This window comes from Pseudoliparis swirei, chromosome 23, assembly GCF_029220125.1.
Source record: "Pseudoliparis swirei isolate HS2019 ecotype Mariana Trench chromosome 23, NWPU_hadal_v1, whole genome shotgun sequence".
Taxonomy (NCBI): Eukaryota; Metazoa; Chordata; class Actinopteri; order Perciformes; family Liparidae; genus Pseudoliparis; species Pseudoliparis swirei.
In genome coordinates this window covers 19,633,069-19,652,331 of record NC_079410.1, presented here as the reverse complement: position 1 = coordinate 19,652,331, position 19,263 = coordinate 19,633,069, and the positions used below count along the sequence as shown (strand labels likewise).

General features: G+C 45.7%; 1 protein-coding gene across 2 annotated transcripts in view; it reads right to left on the bottom strand.

The window, feature by feature from the left end:
* The window catches only part of LOC130188122 (serine/threonine-protein kinase N1-like), a 31,240-nt gene that overhangs the window by 2,552 nt on the left and 9,425 nt on the right, over positions 1-19,263 (bottom strand). Inside the window, exons 1-18 of one of the 2 annotated variants that reach the window (XM_056406234.1) lie at positions 15,767-16,069; positions 12,289-12,589; positions 11,118-11,263; positions 10,895-11,015; positions 9,554-9,699; positions 8,902-9,115; positions 8,605-8,799; positions 8,397-8,506; positions 8,167-8,310; positions 7,914-7,989; positions 5,000-5,141; positions 4,407-4,494; positions 1,696-1,790; positions 1,306-1,378; positions 617-708; positions 353-529; positions 189-251; positions 22-98 (exon numbers count right to left, since the gene is read on the bottom strand). In XM_056406234.1, coding sequence (XP_056262209.1) covers positions 22-98; positions 189-251; positions 353-529; positions 617-708; positions 1,306-1,378; positions 1,696-1,790; positions 4,407-4,494; positions 5,000-5,141; positions 7,914-7,989; positions 8,167-8,310; positions 8,397-8,506; positions 8,605-8,799; positions 8,902-9,115; positions 9,554-9,699; positions 10,895-11,015; positions 11,118-11,263; positions 12,289-12,589; positions 15,767-15,862 — 2,356 coding nt within the window. In that variant the 5' untranslated portion in view covers positions 15,863-16,069. Of the gene's footprint in view, positions 1-21; positions 99-188; positions 252-352; positions 530-616; positions 709-1,305; positions 1,379-1,695; positions 1,791-4,406; positions 4,495-4,999; positions 5,142-7,913; positions 7,990-8,166; positions 8,311-8,396; positions 8,507-8,604; positions 8,800-8,901; positions 9,116-9,553; positions 9,700-10,894; positions 11,016-11,117; positions 11,264-12,288; positions 12,590-15,766; positions 16,070-19,263 lie in introns of those variants that run through there. The other variant, XM_056406235.1, reaches the window with a different exon arrangement.

Here is a 19,263-nt window from a genome sequence, read left to right as displayed (position 1 = left end):
GAATAAGTCACAGACGCTCACCTTCTTTACAGAGACCAAAGTCGGCTATCTTCACATAACCCTGCATATCCAGCAGCAGGTTGTCCAATTTTAGATCCCTGAGGGAGAAAAAGGACGTTGAACACCGGGAGAGAGAGAGAGAGAGAGAGAGAGAGAGAGTTCATCCCTCCTGTCCAGAGAACACTCACCGATACACAATCTTATGGTCGTGAAGGAACTGCAGACCCAAGACCACACAAGCAGAGTAGAACCTGTGGGAATAACCATGAACAGAGAATTCAACATCTACACACACACACACACACACACACACTCGCACACCTCACACACACACACACACAGCTGAACTCACACAGCGCGGGGCTCAGCGAAGACGTCGGCGTGAATGTGCATCATGAGGTCGCCTCCCGCTGTGTACTCCATGACGAAGCACACGTGCTCCGGCGTCTGGAAGCAGGCGAACAGGTTGACCAGGAAGGGGTGGCGCGAGCCGGTGACCGTCTCAAAGATCCGCTTCTCGCACATCAGGCTGCGGACGGGCAGAGAGGGGAGGAGTCAGCGGTCGCGGGGCGGAGGACCTCCCGGCCGGAGGTCAGCGAGCGGGAACGCGGGTTACCTTTCCACTTCGTCCCTCGCCAAGATGTCGCCCTTCTTCAGGGCTTTGATGGCGTACAGGCTGCCGGCCCGTTTGTACTCCGACAGCAACACCTGGAGAGAGTCACGTGTTTTTTTATTATCCCAAAAAAACACCATGTGTCATGTATCTGACAATTTTATCATATATTCAAATTTAGAATATTTGTTGACAGTGTGGGGGTGACCAGATGTCGGGGAACATGCTCCGCGCATTGATCCATTGTTAATACTAGAACGGGCACTCGGTAGAGCGCATACCTTCGCATATCACAAGATTGGGCATTGAATTATGAACATTTTGGCATTAGTTGCATGCCAATTGGATATAAATTGACCGCGCTATGGTAAAAAGAAGATGTTGACCTTTTCATGACCTTGACCTTTGACCTGATCGATCCCAAAATCTAATCAAATGGTCCCCGGATAATAACCAATCATCCCACCAAATTTCATGCGATTCGGTTTAATGCTTTTTGAGTTATGCGAGTAACACGCATGCAAATAAATAAATAAATAAATGGCGATCAAAACATAACCTTCCGCATTTTCAATGCGAAGGTAATAAAAAAATAGATTTCTGCAGTTCAACTTTGTTTTACTTTGTGAAGAGACACGACTAGCATTCAGGCGAACAATGCATCATATGAGGAAGAAGTCAAGTTGGAGCACCTTCCCAAAATGGCCCCGGCCGAGCACCGCGACCAGCTTGAAGTCCTGGAGGCCCAGAGGCCCTCTGCTGCGTCTGAGGGAGACACGGAGACATCACAGGAGGTCATGTTGACATATTTACACCTCCATAGCACCGACGCTGTGACTAATGTTCAGCATGCGACTCTAATCGGTGTCACACACACACACACACACACACACTTTCATATGCTTTAAAGAGTTTACAGCACAGGACCATATTGTGTGGGGGCGTGTTCCTGGTGTCAAGCTGTGTTGGCCATCGTGCAAAAAGATACGCTCAGGTGTGGTTTCCGTGTGTGTGTGTGTGTGTGTGTGTGTGTGTGTGTGTGTGTGTGTGAGAGAGAGATAGTTCCCCCTTTGAGTTTGCACCTGCTCAAAGAGTTGTGGGACAGCGATCTGGTCGCCGGCTCGTGAACTGGGACACCCGGCGTGGACGGGGGCTCAACGGCCGCCGGCGTCTGTTCCTGTTGAGCGACGGAGAGAAGAGGAAGAGGGCGGGACCAATGAGAGCGTGGCAGTACATCGAGTGTGTATGTGGAGGGGGGGGGGGGGGGTCGTTTTTAACGACCTTCAGTCACAACGGACAAGGCCCTAATCCCTCTTCCTGTCCACTCCTCCCTTCTTCCTGTCCACTCCCCCCTCTTCCTGTCCACTCCTCCCCTCTTCCTGTCCACTCCTCCCTCTTCCTGTCCACTTCTCCCTTCTTCCTGTCCACTCCTCCCTCTTCCTGTCCACTCCTCCCCTCTTCCTGTCCACCTCCTCTTCCTGTCCACCTCCCTCTTCCTGTCCACCTCCCTCTTCCTGTCCACTCCTCCCTCTTCCTGTCCACTCCTCCCTCTTCCTGTCCACTCCTCCCCTCTTCCTGTCCACTCCTCCCCTCTTCCTGTCCACTCCTCCCTCTTCCTGTCCACTCCTCCCTCTTCCTGTCCACTCCTCCTTTCTTCCTGTCCACTCCTCCCTCTTCCTAACTACTAATTAGTCCTCTAACAAAAACATCAGAGTAATTAATCCCATAATACTTCGACCTCATTGAACACACCATCTGCTGCCGGCCCTCCTCTCCTCTGACTCTCTGCGGTCTCTAAAATGCTTTATCGCCGTGACCGTAGCTAAGCAACTAAGCAACTTAGCAACTAAGCAACGCTAAAGGATGTCACACGAGGTCCACAATATTTGTGTAATCATTTAGGAATTAAATTTTTGTTTATAAATAGAATACACACACATTTATATATATATATATATATAAATAAATAAATATATATATATTAGGGCTGTTAATCGATTTAAAAAAATTAACTAATTAATCGCACATTTTGAAATTCATTAATCGCGATTAAAAGTTTTTTTTTCTTCAAAAGACTAAATCTTCTAAATGAACGAGTAATCCCTTCAGACAGCGTGTATTTTAGACACTTGTTTAAATGTATTCTTTTTTAAAGACCAAACTTCACACAGAGCTGTGTTTTCAAAGAGGCTCCTACCTATAAAGTGCCAGCGAGGTATTTAATATCGTGGATGATAAATTGTTTCTTCAGTGAAACATCCAGATTAGTAAGAAAAGGTGTATTAAAGACCCCATTGGTCCTGTCATCTTTAACATTGAACAGCAGAACCAGTGGCCTTGGTAACTGACTGACAATCAAATTTGTCACGTTAACCCTCCGGAGGCTGGGGGCATTTTCTCGATTTTACAAAACAATGTAAATTCACCTTTTAAAGACTTTTGCATATGACACATCCCCATGTGTTATACATCAAACATTCCAGAACAATCTCAGCTCTATATATTGAGGCACATTGTCCTCACGCCATGTTCTCTGCTTCTCTGACTGACAGGTTGCTCAAGAGCCTCACATATGTGGTGGGAGGTCCTTGTGATTTACTGAGTGATCATTGGTTGTATTTTTCGCAAAATGTTGACAGACAAACGGATTGACCAATCACGTTGAAGGTTTCGTGTGACGAGTTCTTTCCGCGCCGCGTCCCCCGACACGTCGCCCCTCCGTTCCTCTGTGTATCAGAGGGGGAGACGGGAGGAAGGAGGAGCAGGAGGAAACCCGACTGATTCATCCACGAGTTTAAACTGATTTCTGCTCCTTATTTTTGCGGAGAAATAATTGTTTTAAAAACGGAAACAGTGTCAAACCGCACTGCCGCGGTTTGACACTCAGAGGAGTGTAAAAACTTCAACGAACACCGGAAGCAAGTCGAAGTGTCCTTGAGCAAGGCACTGAACCCCCAGTTGCTTCCCGGGCGCATCACTGCAGCCCACTGCTCCTTAATAACTAAGGATGGGTTAAATGCAGAGAACTAATTTCCCCTTGTGGATTAATAAAGTATATTAAAAAATTCAGTGTTTAATTTAATAATAATTGCGTTAATTGCGTCAAAATATTTTAGTGCATTAAGGCGGCCAAATTAATCGCATAGATTAACGCGTTAACGCTGACAGCCCTAATATATATATATAAATATAAATATAAATATATATATGATAACGTGAGATTCAATCCCCCTGACTTTAAGTTATTCTAATATTAATTTAAAAGGTTTGAAGGTTACTCATGAGTGTCCTTAAGACTCAGTGCTGGGCACATTCATATTTATTTGGTCCATATATTGGATGTGGAAGTTTTCCAAAATGTTATTTTGTTGTTGTTAAAAATAATTGGCATCTAAGTATCTAAATATTTAAGCAACGCTTGCTCTTTGGTCGTTGTTTTACTTTGTGTATAAGTTGCTCTTTGCGTATACGCCAAGAACATTTCCAGTTGGTAGAATAAAAACATCTTTACTGTCCTGTTGATGTTGTAACTTGTCATCTTTCTTTTCTCCTTTCTCTCACTTCCCCCCCCCCCCCCCCACCCACACACACCCAATTACGATCTCCCTGAGTCTTCAGTTCTCCATGTCCCTCATCATTCATGCTCGGCCTGCCAGCCCGTCTCATGTTTCCCTGCAGCACACACACGCGCACACACACACACACTGCAGGTAGAATGTAACACAATGGTAACACGATCGTGATCTTTTCCACCGTCTGAAAATCCTCTCTGGCCTCCGTCACTCTGACTCACCGAGGGAGCGGCGTCCACTGCGTCTCTCTGGATTTCAGCTCTGGGTGAAGAGTCGCTGGCCAGGTTCAGCTTCTCCATGGAGATCTCTCTGCACACACAAACAGATCAGATGTTACAGAAGCATCCATTAAAGGCTGAAACGGTTTAATCTCTGTAGGATGAGTTCTTACCGATGTAAACATGTCTCTTAATGCGTCTTCACTGAATTATGTAGGAAGTAACGGCTCAGATAATAAAGTCTGGCGTTCATTGAAATAACACATTAGACTGCTCCCCTCCACCCGCCGCTGTCCTTCTATTTAGTTGTGTTCTGTTTGTCTCTGCCCTATGTAAAGCATCTTTGAGTGTCTAGAAAATTACTATATAAATTCAAATTATTATTATTATATAAAACAATGATGATTAATAAGCTCTTCATCATAATTCGATTAGATGATAACTTTCAGCATCAAACTTGAGTCCTGTTTTGCATTATTTCTGCACTTATCTACTCTTTTCTTACCGTGCCTGAATGCATCATTTAAAACACTTAAATACACTAAAAATTAAAAATTAAACAAATTTAAAAGCCTCAAGGCATACTGGTTACCCACCCAGTGCCCTGTGTGAGCGTGCTGCCCGTGAAACTGGGAGTGTAGGCAGGCGTGTTGCTCCCACTGGGGATGGCGTTCCTCAGGAGGCGGACCCAGGTGGCGATGTCCACGTTCATCTGGCGAGCGCGCAGGAAGGCTTTACCTGAAACGCCCACAGGGGGGATGGAGGTCAGTGAGGGAACGGCGAACCAGCAAACACATCGGTTTGCCGCCGTGTGTCATTATGGTCTGTCTCCACCGCAGTGCTTCTTCATGACCCACCCAACAAAATGTCTATGCTGACTTTTAATTGAAATAACTGTTTCTGACTCCTCAATCTGTGCTTTTTCTAATAATAGAATAATAGAAAATGTCAATCACTTTCAAGTAAACCAAATGTGCAATCACTTAGAACAATTCAAATAAAGTTATATATGTGCAAAAAATCACACTGGCAAAGAAATAGCTTATTGTAGCTGCAATTAACCTGTATCACTGGATATCTTTTCTAGACAATAACAATAAAGTGCAACCTGTGAAAAACTAAAGAAAACATGTTCAAATATTTGGCAAATAAAAGTTATACACGGCATACATTTTTAAAACGATAAGGTGCAACCTGTGCAAACAGTTAGTGCAGATATGCGTGTCAGATATGCGAGCCTCGTGCAATGAGCCTGTTTTCACTAATCTTTATTAAACCGGGTTGCAGGCTTGATACGGCCACTCTAAATTCATGCTCAATGTTGAGCTTTTGTTTTGAAGGGCAACAGAAGAAAAGCCAGTCTTAATTCATGCTCATTGTTGAGCTTTTGTTTTGAAGGGCAACAGCGGAAGGGCCGATCTCAATTAATGCTCAATGTTGAGCTCTTGTTTTGAAGGGCAACAGCAGAAAAGCCAGTCTCAATTCATGCTCGATGTTGAGCTTTTGTTTTGAAGGGTAACAGCAAAAGAGCCAATCTCAATTCATGCTCAATGTTGAGCTCTTATTTTGAAGGGCAACAGCAGAAAAGCCAGTCTCAATTCATGCTCGATGTTGAGCTTTTGTTTTGAAGGGTAACAGCAGAAGAGCCAATCTCAATTAATGCTCAATGTTGAGCTCTTGTTTTGAAGGGCAACAACAGAAAAGCCAATCTCAATTCATGTTTGATGTTGAGCTCTTATTTTGAAGGGCAACAGCAGAAGATCCGTTCTCAATTCATGCTCAATGTTGAGCTCTTGCTTTGAAGGGCAACAGCAGAAGATCCGTTCTCAATTCATGCTCAATATTGAGCTTTTGTTTTGAAGGGCAACAGCGGAAGAGCCGATCTCAATTCATGCTCAAGGTTGAGCTCTTGTTTTGAAGGGCAACAGCAGAAGATCCGTTCTCAATTCATGCTCAATGTTGAGCTTTTGTTTTGAAGGGCAACAGCGGAAGAGCCAATCTCAATTCATGCTCGATGTTGAGCTTTTGTTTTGAAGGGCAACAGCGGAAAAGCCGATCTCAATTCATGCTTGATGTTGAGCTCTTGTTTTGAAGGGCAACCGCAGAAACAAGCTTTTGTCAAAACGGCAAGACTCGCTGATTCTTGGCATCGCGCCAGCGTGACGTGTAAACGGCGTGACGTAAACATGTACACACGAAGGTACTGGCACGTCAACATGTATTAATTAATAACTTGATTAATGAGTTTTATAGCCGTCTACTTTGAACTTGTATATATTTGTGAAGTTCTCAATAAAAGTTATTTCTCTTTCCTCCTGCGCCCCCACCTGTAGTACCACTGCGCCCCACTAGAGGGGCGCGCCCCACAGTTTGAGCACCACTGGTCTACCAGGAAGGAGAAATTAAAGAGAATCCATTCATGCTCGCTTCAGCGTCTGACGGGGACGTCTCCTGCTGAGTTTGCATTTCCTGTAAATGTTTAGATTCCCAGTTCCAGAAAATACCGCAAGCCATTAACACGTTATCTGCTGCGCGAGGCGAGCCCGCTCCTCTCTGTTGGACCAACGCTCAACGCTCTACGCCCAACGCTCAACGCTCTGCTCACTCCCCACAGGCTGGAAACAACTCACAACGACGAAAGAGAAACTGTAACCATGAAATATTTCATCACCGCTGGTAGAAATACTTCAACCTGACCTCGAGGTTAATATTTCACTAATATTTAGTTTTTACTGATCATTCATTTGGCTTTTCAGGAGGTATTGTGGTTGTGATAAAGTCGTAGCATCAGACATTAGTGTGTCATATTCAGCATAAATCAGTTTATTGTCACAGTGACCTTTGACCTCTAAATCAAATCCAGTCACTGAAAACATGACTCCTCCATAGCAGCAACTAATACCACACTGATCTCTCTCTACCAGTATCTCTCTCTCTACCAGTATTTATCTCTCTCCCAGTATCTCTGTCTCTCTCTCTCTCTCAGTATATCTCTCTCTCTACCAGTATCTCTCTCTCTCTCTCTCTCTCTCTATCAGTATATCTCTCTCTCTCTACCAGTATCTCTCTCTCTCTCTACCAGCATCTCTCTCTCTTCTAGTATCTCTGTCTCTCTCTCTCTCTCAGTATCTCTCTCTCTCTACCAGTATCTTTCTCTCTCTACCAGTATCTTTCTCTCTCTACCAGTATCTCTCTCTCTCTACCAATATCTCTCTCTCTCTCTCAGTATCTCTCTCTCTCTCTACCAGTATCTCTCTCTTTACCAGTATATATCTCTCTCGCTACCAGTATATATCTCCCCCTTTACCAGTATATATATATATCTCTCTCTAGCAGTATCTCTCTCTCTCTCTACCGGTGTCTCTCTCTCTCTCACACACCAACTCAATGTGGTGCCTCTGAATATTACATTCTTCAACGACCACGACACACTCATTAGAAACGTTTGGAGACTTGAGTGAAGGGACGTATACATTGAACTCCAGTGGCCGTGAGCGCACTTGAACACACCGTGCTGCTTGGAGAAGACCTTCTTCTGCCTCTGGAGCCTCCGGCCTCTCTCGATCACCGGGTTGAAGAAGATCACCTGCAGCGAGAACAACATGGTGAAGCCTCTGCAGCGAGGACGTCTGAGGCTGAAGCACCTGCACAGGTGTCTCATGCACACACACAGGGCTAAAAGGAGCTGTGTGGGCGGATATCTACCACACTTTACCTGTCACATACCTGTGTGTGTGCGTGTGCGTGTGTGTGTGTCCTGTACCTCAGCCAGCAGCAGCCCCTGCGGCTCCAGTTCCAGCTGGACTCGGTGCCTCTGGTTGTCCAGGAACTCCTCCAGCTTCAGGTACTTCAGAGCGCACAGGGAGCGGTAGTCTCTCCAGTACACCGAGATCTCCATCTCCCGGGACTAATCGCACACACACACACACACACACATTGATTGCTGGATCCGGCGTCACGTTTCAGTTGAATCCCAGAGTTCAGGTTGCTCACTCTCTCCAGCTCCACAATGAACGTCTGGTCCCAGGTCTGCTCGCCCACCGCCTTCCACACAGTCTGACCCACCACTGTGTTCTCCAGCTTCAGCACGGCGCTCACCTCCGCTGTAACACACACACACACACACACACACACGGTCTGTTTAGCGGCCCGTACTCGCACACTGTGAACTTCGAGGGGCCGTACGAGGAGAAGCGCTCACAGGAGAGCTCCTCGTTCTTGCCGGGGATCTTCAGGCTCATGCTGCTGCTGCTGCGGTTGTAGAGGCCGCTCAGCTTGAAGGAGGAGCGTCCGTCTCCCAGGGAGTAAGAGGGGAGGACCAGCGGGCTCCCTCTGCTCCGCCCGGGCACCACCTCCAGCAGCCCCACGCAGCCCAGAAGGTGCAGCTGGAGCGTACCTGGAGGGAAGAGAGGACACGTCGCTCGGCAGGTCAGGAAAAAAATGGAAAAGAAACTCGGATGTCAAAAAAGTTCAAACTGATTCCGTCCGGCGTCTTTACCGGTGAGCGGGGACGGTTTGCTCATGGTACTGTACTGGTTGTGGATGTAGGGCGTGCTGTGGCGGGAGCTGAAGGCCGAGGAGGTGGTGAGCACCAGCTGCTCCTTGATGAGGCAGGCCTTGGGGTGGTCCTCGGGGAGCTCCTGCAGCCTCTGCTCCAGGGAGCAGCGGAGCAGGTCCAGGCGCTGGGACGACTCGCTGAGCCCACACTGGGCCTGCACACAGCATTCAAGGCTTTACCCGGTGCTTTTATTTTGGTGGGGTGTTGCGGGGAGGGGGGGGGGGGTTGTGATGTACAAAATGCATTGATTTTTAAGAGGGTGAATTAGGTTGCCGCAGCCAGCAATGCTAATAATTAAAAAAGAAAAACTATTTGATCTGCCGAGCCTCGTACAGTCGACGCAAATAAAAGACGCAAAGGATCCTTCGGGAACAACATCGTGGACGTGTGTCTGCGTGTATTGATCCGAGCACTCGCGTACGAGCGCAGCGCTATCAGGGGCGGTGGGTAGATTTTGAATTCATGAACGATGCTGCTTCTGTCTCTCTTTGCTTGCCTGTCGTTTGACTTCCGTCTGTTCGCTGCTACAATGTGTGAAATGGTCATTAGGACCAAAAGGTTAAATGAATAAAAAATCTGCCGGCGCTCTGACCTCCGCCATGGCCTTCTTGTCCTGGACCTTTCCCGCCCCCAGCAGTCGCAGCATGTTCTTGGCGCCCTCGGACATGGCGTGCTCCACGCGGTAGTGATGCCACAGCTCCTCCACGCGCAGCTCCATCCCGCACATGTCCGGCTTATCTGGGACACAGGGCCGAGTTTAGCCTGACGACACGCGAACGCCGTACGGCGGGGGGGGGGGGGGGGGGGGGAATACAAAAAATCACAGTTATTAAGGTTGGCTTGTGGGCTCAAATATTCACTCTAAAAACTTGCAATATGTTTGGCCACATGGCTCAGCCAAGACGAGCTGTAAACAACCTGTCAAGTTGATAAGGCAGTGAGCAGTGGCTTTTAAATGAGAAAACATAAATATATAGAATAAATATATATATATATATATATATATATATATATGTATGATAACGTGAGATTCAGTCCCTCTGACTTTAAGTTATTATAATATTAATTACAAATGTTTGAAGGTTACTCATGAGGGTCCTCAAGGCTCAGTGCTGGGCCCATTATTCTTTATTTGGTCCATAAATTGGACATGTAAGTTTTCCAAAATGTTATTTAGAAGAATTAGATTTTAACAACGTATCTCGATTTTTGAGCACTTCGGTACTTGTTTCGTTTTGCGTGTGTAAGTTGCGTTTGTGTTTACACCAAAAACATTTTGGGTTGGTAGAATAAAAACATTATTTTACTGTCCTGTTCATGTTGTAACTTGCGTCTCTCACTTCCTCTTCCTGCCACCTCTCCAGTCCTCCCCCCCCGTTATCACCCTCTCCAGTTTGTGTTCCTCACACTTGCATTGAAGATAACAAATGCTTTATAAGTCATTGTTAGAACTGTCGCTGGATTATGAAGAACTGATATCGGAATTTAGGATGGGAAAGTACTCAAATGTTAAAAAAAGCTTTTGTTTCCCTCTCTGCTCGTCCTCTCTTTCATCTCCTTCCTTCACTCTGTCGTCATCTCGCCCTTTCAGTCTCCCTCCCTTCCTGCTCCCTCCTCTCTAACCTCTGCTAAATGAGGCATGGCTTTTAGTTGTTGGGCAACATCAAGGGGATACAGGAACATCAATAAGGCTCTAACCTGGGAGAGTCAGAGGGCTGTAATGGAATATGTGCATGTGTGTGTGTGTGTGTGTGTGTGTTGACTCGAAGACTGTACACACTGTGAAGTTCTGAGGTAGGAATCGATCCACTACCACCCGCATCATAAAATATGCAGTGTTTATAAGTTTCATAACAGGTGGGATGAAAGAGGAATCGGAAGATGAGCGAGGATGAAATAAAAATAAAAACAATAATAAAAGCGCGATAGATACTTTGGCCGTCCTCAGATTGCTCCGTGGCCTGCATGGCCTTTCGGACCTGCATGCGGATGATGTCGATCTTCGTCTTGCTGTCCTGCAGCATCTGCTGAGCCATCTGGAGCAGCTTCTTGTCCTGCGGAGCGGATGCAAGGAGGAAGTCAGGTCCAGAGGAAAGGGAATCAAATGATGTGCCCTGGTCGTGGTCGTGGTCGTGAGCGAGGGGGTGGATGAATACCTTGGTACCTCCATTGGCATAGATGGGAATCATTTTCTCGGCTCCTTGCTTGACCTTCAGCTCGATGTTCAGCTGCCGCTCCAACGCGGCGATGCGCTGCTGGCTGGCCGTCGGCCGGTGGAGCGACCCCGGCGACCTGGGGGCATCTGGGAAGGAGGAGGGGTCGGATGGTAAGACGTCAGGTGACTGTTGGTGCAGCACTTAATGGTAAAGATTGTAAACTATGACACTCTCGTCCACTGCCAAAGCCAACAATAGGTTTCTGTATTGATTTCCTGCCTTTGGTTTTAGTGCCAGTGTGGTATAAAAATCACTTGCTTGATAAAAGTAACTCATCATATTGAATGTTTGATGTTTTAACATTAATAGATTTGATCAAATAATTCCAATTCATGGGTTAGGATGTTTGAAAATAGTTTTACACTTTAACTCGGGTGATAACGGCACACGCCTCTTCCCTGATCACACGTAGTTCACGCAAGATTTTTCCGCCAGTTTTTTCACGAAATTAAATGAAAATAAAGTTATACAGCTGGCAAACGGACTGCGGAGGTTGTGTGTAACAGCAGCGAGCGCGATATAGAAAAGGATTAAAGAGAAACAGGTGCTAGCCCCGAAGCGAGCGATAGCTTCGGTCCCGGCTGACTTTTAAGGTGGACTGACTATTAAAGGTGGACCAGCTATTCTCATGTTCGTGAGAAGCTCACAAAAAGGAGATTAGCAGAGTTATTTGCTCTCATCTCATTTGTGAAAAAGAGGCCCCCTGGAGGAAAGTCATGACTGGACAGACGCTGTGACGTTCCACATCTTTCTTTGTTTACTTTTGGTGATTACATTCGTTGTTCTAGGGATTATTCAAAAAGGGTTTTTTATTTTTTATTAATATTTTTAAATGTATTCATTTTTTTTTTATTTTAGAAAGAAAACATATATATATATATATTATATTTTAGAATATTTTTATTTGTCGTCCATATCTCCCACACTGGATCTTTATGTAAGCGGTATGGAAGCGGCTCAACGGAGGGTACGGACTGATTGGTCCACAGCCTTAACCGCCAGAACATTTCACACAGACATCTGAGGTTTCCGAGGATGAATCACCGTCGGCATGTTCCAAATGGCACATCCCCCAGTGGCAGAGCTTATGAACCACCCTCCACGCGTGTACCTTTGTTGTCATCGGTGCCCTTGACCACGATGTGCGCTTCCAGCTCCTGCAGCTGATCCAGGAGCGACTCCAGCTTGCGCTTGGAGCTGCGGAGCTGCGAGTCCACCTGCTGGGCATTCCTCTTGTCTGTGGTGGCCCTGCGCAGGTTCTCAGCGCCCTCCTTGATCTTCAGCTCCTTGCGGATCTCCCTGCGGATCCGCTCGCGGTGCTCGTCCAGGCACTGCTGCACGCTGGAGTCCGAGAAGTCAGAGTTCTGGTCCAGGCCGAGCTGCTGGAGCACCGGCAGCCCGCCTGGATCGCTCTGGAGGAGGAGGAGGAGGAGGAGGAGGAGGAGGAGGAGGAGGAGGAGGAGAGGAGGAGGGAGGGGACGGCGGTTAGAGAGAAGTCACAAGAGGGAGAAAGATAGAAGAAAAACACAGGATTGTTCCATTTGAGTTGAAAGCGTCACAGAATCAAAAGGCGCTGTCCAGCTGAGAGCTGCTCAGCCGGGGCCATGCACAGTTCTGACCAAGTGCAGCGCGGTGGGATGAAAGGAGAGGAAGAGCTCAACATGCGGAGCATCACAGAGCCGAGCTCCCGTAAACAGACACGCATGAAACTGTAACCTGGACGAGTCGAGACGATCACACACACACGTATGGATGCAGTGGTTTATGGTTTTCACTTAAATGACAACCAGATATTTTAAAAAGGAGCTCGTCAAAAGGTTGTTGTTATATTCATGATACGGCAAATGCGGGTTGAATAAGATACTCATTACGGGATCACGACGATGATTCCTATTTTTTAGCCTCTGTTTAGACAAATTACCTAATAGTGCCAATTCAAATTGGATGTGTTTTTCCGCAGTGATCGCTCCTCCTGCAGCCGTGTGAATGTTTGGTTCACGCGCAACTCGTCTCCCGGCAACACAAAAGCCCTCAGATGTCAGTTGACCGATGCCATGCGGGACACGCCCCCCACCCCACCCCCCCACCCAAGAGGCCACCGTTAATGCAAATATGAACAGAACAAATTTTTTTCTGTTTTGGAAAATTGTCAAAGGAATTTGTTCAATTGTTGCAGTCATCAGCATTCAGACAATTCAAACTAGTGATTGACTTTAAAATCAAATGTTCATCTGTATTAAACAAATAAAAAATAAAAAATCTGACATAATATTCACATAAAAGGCCAAGACACAAAATAATGGGGACGCCTTCCCGAGCCCAACGACACCGCCACAATAAAGTTCTCACAACCCTGCAGGTGAGTCCTAACCAAACACGACCAGTCTACTAACGAAACACACTGCAACACATTATAATATGTACTACAACAGTGTTGAGTCCGTCTATATATTTGTTTCTGTGTCCAGGGAAACAAACTCTTCATAAACCGACGATGTCATTCGTTCATTTAATGCTGTGGCATTATAACACAAACACACACACACACACAAACACATACAGGACTGTCTCAGAAAATTAGAATATTGTGATGAAGTTCTTTATTTTCTGTAATGCAATTAAAAAAACAAAAATGTCATGCATTCTGGATTCATTACAAATCAACTGAAATATTGCAAGCCTTTTATTCTGATTTATTGCTGATTATGGCTTACAACTTAAGAAAACTCAAATATCCTATCTCTAAATATTAGAATATCATGAAAAAGTATACTAGTAGGGTATTAAACAAATCACTTGAATTGTCTAATTAACTCGAAACACCTGCAAGGGTTTCCTGAGCCTTGACAAACACTCAGCTGTTATAAATCTTTTTTTTTACTTGGTCTGAGGAAATATTAAAATTTTATGAGATAGGATTTTAGAGTTTTCTTAAGCTGTAAGCCATAATCAGCAATATTAAAAGAATAAAAGGCTTGCAATATTTCAGTTGATTTGTAATGAATCCAGAATGCATGACATTTTTTTTTTTAATTGCATTACAGAAAATAAAGAACTTTATCACAATATTCTAATTTTCTGAGACAGTCCTGTATAATAAAAACTCCTGAGGTCTCTGTGTCCATGCAGGCTGCAGCTCGGTCTCATTAGATTGAATCCGTCTGGAACACAACACGGTACGACAGTCGGCCACGTGGCTCATGCCGAGTGCTTGCAGGATTTGAACCGGCGCTTTAATGCCGCGTTATGTCACCAGACAACGCCGAAGCATGTTCCGCAAACACGGCATGGAGCAAAGTCGTGACGACTAATAACACTGATGGATAAACGCACAAACCTGTACATTTACGGTATCATACGGGGGGGGGGAAGTGATACGCCATTACTGAAGGATGCATCAATGCATTTCCAGTAGGGGTGGGGGGGGGGGGGGTGAAAAAAAGAAGATTCAGCTCAGTATTGTGATATTTGGCAATATTGGGGCAACTGTGGCTCAGCGGTGAGCAGGGTCATCCTTCAATCAGAGGATCGGCGGTTCGATCCCCGGCTCCGCGAGCCCATGTCGATGTCCATGGGCAAGACACTTGACCGCAAAATTGCTCCGGTAGTTGAGCCTAGGAACTGTAGCTCCTCCCATCAGCATATGAATAAGAGAATGATGTCATGTAGTGTTAAAGCGCTTTAAATTGGTCGCAAGACATTCACCATTATATGGGCACCAAGTGACAATCTTGTCAGCAGGGATTGGCAGGAAGTATAAATAAGTGTTGGTCAGTCGGTCTGCTCGACCATTTTGTTTCAATAAGATAGTTTGAAGTGAGATGAAACGAGGGAAAACTTTATCTTATGAGATGCAACATCTGTTACTTATTGAAATAATACAAAAAGTCTGAATGAAATAAGTGTCATAAGACTATCGTACATGGTCACATGACCAGGGCTTCTTGGCTACACCAAGACCAAAACAAAAGCTTTCAAACAAATCTTGGTATAAAAGTATGTTATCACTAACATGTATAGTACACTAGCCTTACGATATTCAATTCACAATTACCCATTAGTAGTTATAGTTCGAACTTTCTACTCTTTCTTTTACTTTCACTCCAAGTCACGTTCTAGAGCTCGACCACCACCAGACACTTTATTAGGCACGCCAGTTCAACTGCTCGTTAGCGCAAATATCTAATCAGCCAATCGCGTGGCAGCAACTCGATGCATTTAAGCAAAGCAGAAATGGTCGAGACGATGTGCTGACGTTCTAACCGAGCGTCAGCACGAGGAAAGGAACGATGATTTCCTGCGAGGCCGAACAGAAGGCACCGAGAACGAAGGGAAGGGAGAGTTTGTTGGGCGCAAGCAACTCTGAACCGGACGTTTTTACGACAAAGAACCTCCGGAGCGAGGAGCGAGACAGCGGCACGAAATCACCACAACGCACGGGAACGACACCTCGCGAGTGGTTCGCTCTCGGATAGGAGATGGGTTTTTGTTGCAGGAAGTGAACGAGAAAGACGACAGAAAAGGGAAGGGCCGCAGTAGTCGGTGGAAAGTAAATGCTGAGGGCCTGCCGCGGCCCCCCGTTTGCCTACCGAAGACTCTGTGTCACTCTGCTCTGTGTGGGAGTCCCCCGGTAGGCCCTCCTGTAGGCCCTCCTGTAGGCCCTCCAGTGCGTCCTCACTGGCCATGTTTGGCCTCCTTCTGGCGTCGCTCCGGGGCCCCACCCTCCCTGTTAACACGCTCGGCACCGAGCGCAGCGCCGATCAGGCCCACGCCGCTTTTTCCTGCCTCCTTTAACATCCAGGATGTCCTTCCCCCGCCGGGAATTGAAAGGCGGTCTGAAAACCTTGAGCGAGTGAACGAGAGGCGGAGGAGAGGAAGAGAGAACAGCACAGACAGAGCCCCACCTCGCTGCTTCCTGTTCTGCTCATTGCCAGATAGAGGCCGAGGCGTCATGCACTTTGTACACACACACGCACACGCACACACACACACACACACACACACACACAAGCACACGGGTGGTTTTGTAAGTGAGAGAGCTCACAGACACTCTACTTCCTGCTACTGGGTCTCTAAAGCTGTTGCGATAGATTTATGTCACGTTACATGGGCCATCAGATCATGTATGTTTGTGTTTGCATGTGTGTGTTTTCAGCATGTGAAAGTACACTACAGTCATGTGCAGCAGTATTTATATTATCTACATGCAGCTGTATAAAGAAAATAGGCTGCACTGAGAGAAGGGGACAAGAGACAAAACATACCCACTATGAAGCACGAGAAAGAGACTTTGCCTCTAAATGAGCTATAGAAAGGTATTTATGGTAAGTTGTAGAAAGGTCTGCATGGTAGTTCGTAGAAAGGTCTTCATGGTAAGTTGTAGAAAGGTCTTCATGGTAAGTTGTGGAAACGTAAGTTGTAGAAAGGTCTACATGGTAAGTTGTAGAAAAGGTCTTCATGGTAAGTTGTAGAAAGGTCTTCATGGTAAGTTGTCCAAAGGTCTTCATGGTAAGTTGTCGAAAGGTCTTCATGGTAGTGTGTAGAAAGGTCTTCATGGTAAGTTGTAGAAAAGGTATTCATGGTAAGTTGTAGAAAGGTCTTCATGGTAAGTTGTAGAAAAGGTATTCATGGTAAGTTGTAGAAAGGTCTTCATGGTAAGTTGTAGAAAGGTCTTCATGGTAAGTTGTAGAAAAGGTATTCATGGTAAGTTGTAGAAAGGTCTTCATGGTACGTTGTAGAAAGGTCTTCATGGTAAGTTGTAGAAAGGTCTTCATGGTAAGTTGTGGAAACGTAAGTTGTAGAAAGGTCTTCATGGTAGTTCGTAGAAAGGTCTTCATGGTAAGTTGTAGAAAGGTCTTCATGGTAAGTTGTGGAAATGTAAGTTGTAGAAAGGTCTACATGGTAAATTGTAGAAAAGGTCTTCATGGTAAGTTGTAGAAAGGTCTTCATGGTAAGTTGTCAAAAGGTCTTCATGGTAGTGTGTAGAAAGGTCTTCATGGTAAGTTGTAGAAAAGGTATTCATGGTAAGTTGTAGAAAGGTCTTCATGGTAAGTTGTAGAAAAGGTCTTCATGGTAAGTTGTAGAAAGGTCTTCATGGTAAGTTGTAGAAAAGGTATTCATGGTAAGTTGTAGAAAGGTCTTCATGGTACGTTGTAGAAAGGTCTTCATGGTAAGTTGTAGAAAGGTCTTCATGGTAGTTTGTAGAAAGGTCTTCATGGTAAGTTGTAGAAAGGTCTTCATGGTAAGTTGTAGAAAGGTCTTCATGGTAGTTTGTAGAAAGGTCTTCATGGTAAGTTGCGTTATGAGCGAGTAACATTTTCCTCACGTGAACACTGAACAAAAGCATAGATCTTAAGAAAGTGATGAAGAAAAACGGTAAACATGAAGCTCCCGTGCATCGAGTTCACTGAAGGGTTAACACACACACACACACACACACACCAAGTTGACTGGTAGCTGCACTGGCTTTTTCAGAACCGTACGAGACGTGAGCGGGTAGAGATCGCATAGAGATCGCGTAGTCATAGCGTATAGCGTATAGCCCCATTCCCTTATCCCCCCCCCCCCCCCCACACACACACACACACACCTTTGCCTGTTTCTGCTGGTCCCAGCGCTGTCTGACTTCTGTCCTCTTCCTGTCAGTGAGAGAGATACACACACACACACACACACACACACACATGCAGTCATGGGTTTGTCTGACTCAGACGCTCAGCAGTGCCGGGTCGCTGACCCTTCCGAGCCCTCACTGTGTGGCAGATGGCTCTCTTTGCTGCACTCTCTATTTTTCACAACACACACACACACACATGCATACATACACACAAACACACAACACATACACACAAACGCACACACAAGTTCTTCCTATTCTCCCACAATGCTGAGAGGAAATAGGAAGGGAAATAATGTGAAGTTAAAATGCAAAACGCGGACGGTTGTTCTGGCTCGGCAACGCTTCGATCAAACACTTGAATGCTGTGTGTCCAATATCTATATATTTAGGACGCTTTCCTCACCGAGCAGCTGTGGCTCTCAGTGCTTCCTCTGTGCTGTGGACAGGTGGCTTCAGAGATAAAAGCCCCCATGCATCCATACTGTCTTTCTCCCCGTTTTGTTTTTTACAAATACTGCTGAGCTGTCATTTTAACTCCGCTGTAACCAAACTGGAAACTGGAAATTTCAGACCTGAAGACGAGCCGCCGCGAAGCCTGCAGCATCAAACTGCCTTGTTCATTGTGAATGTCAAACACATGCAGTAACTAAAAAACAGTATCAGGAACTACGATCACACCAGTTTATACAAGCATGCTCTTAAAGTTACAGTCTCACACCTGGTCAGGACTGACATCGTCTCAAACGGGTTTAAGCTCAGGGGTTTAAACCAGTGTCGGCGTCGCTCTGTTGCAATACTTTTTTTAAAGCATTTTTTTTTAGCTGAGAGGAACTGCTGAGAGTTCATTTAATGTGGGGAACCATGACTAAGTTGGGCGTGTGGCAAGGGTACGCTAGATTTAGAAATGTCTCCAAACCAAAACCCGGAGATGTAACAACTCTTTCCCAGTGGAAGCAGCTGGAGCAGCACGAGCTCCGGAAGTGGCTAAATTGAGCGAGAAAGTCACCAACGCTGACCCCCCTCAGGAGGCCTCTCTACAAAGCCACTCCCCCAAAAAGTATTGTTATGAACACAAAGGTCTATTGTTTCCACACAAAGCCGTTCAGCGTGGAAGACACACACATTCAGGACTGGACCGCCACGTCGACCGTATCGTTTTTCCTTTATTCTTGTCGAAGCCTTTGGTTTCGATGCTATCGGGATATAAAGAGTGTTTTTTTAACAAATCGAACAAAAAATAGCTTTAAAATGTTCATTAAAAAATGAAATAAACCCAGAAACCTCGGCCTGCTCCTAACGGCGGCCTCTTTGGAAACCACTGGTTTATTTCTCAGAGAGACAAGTGAGTCAGAGTTGACCCTGTTAGTCGATTGGAAAACATTAAAGCTCATTAAAATGAGATGAAATGAAAGAAGGGAATACCAATGGATTTCTCCATTAGAAATCACTGTAAACAGAACATCTTTG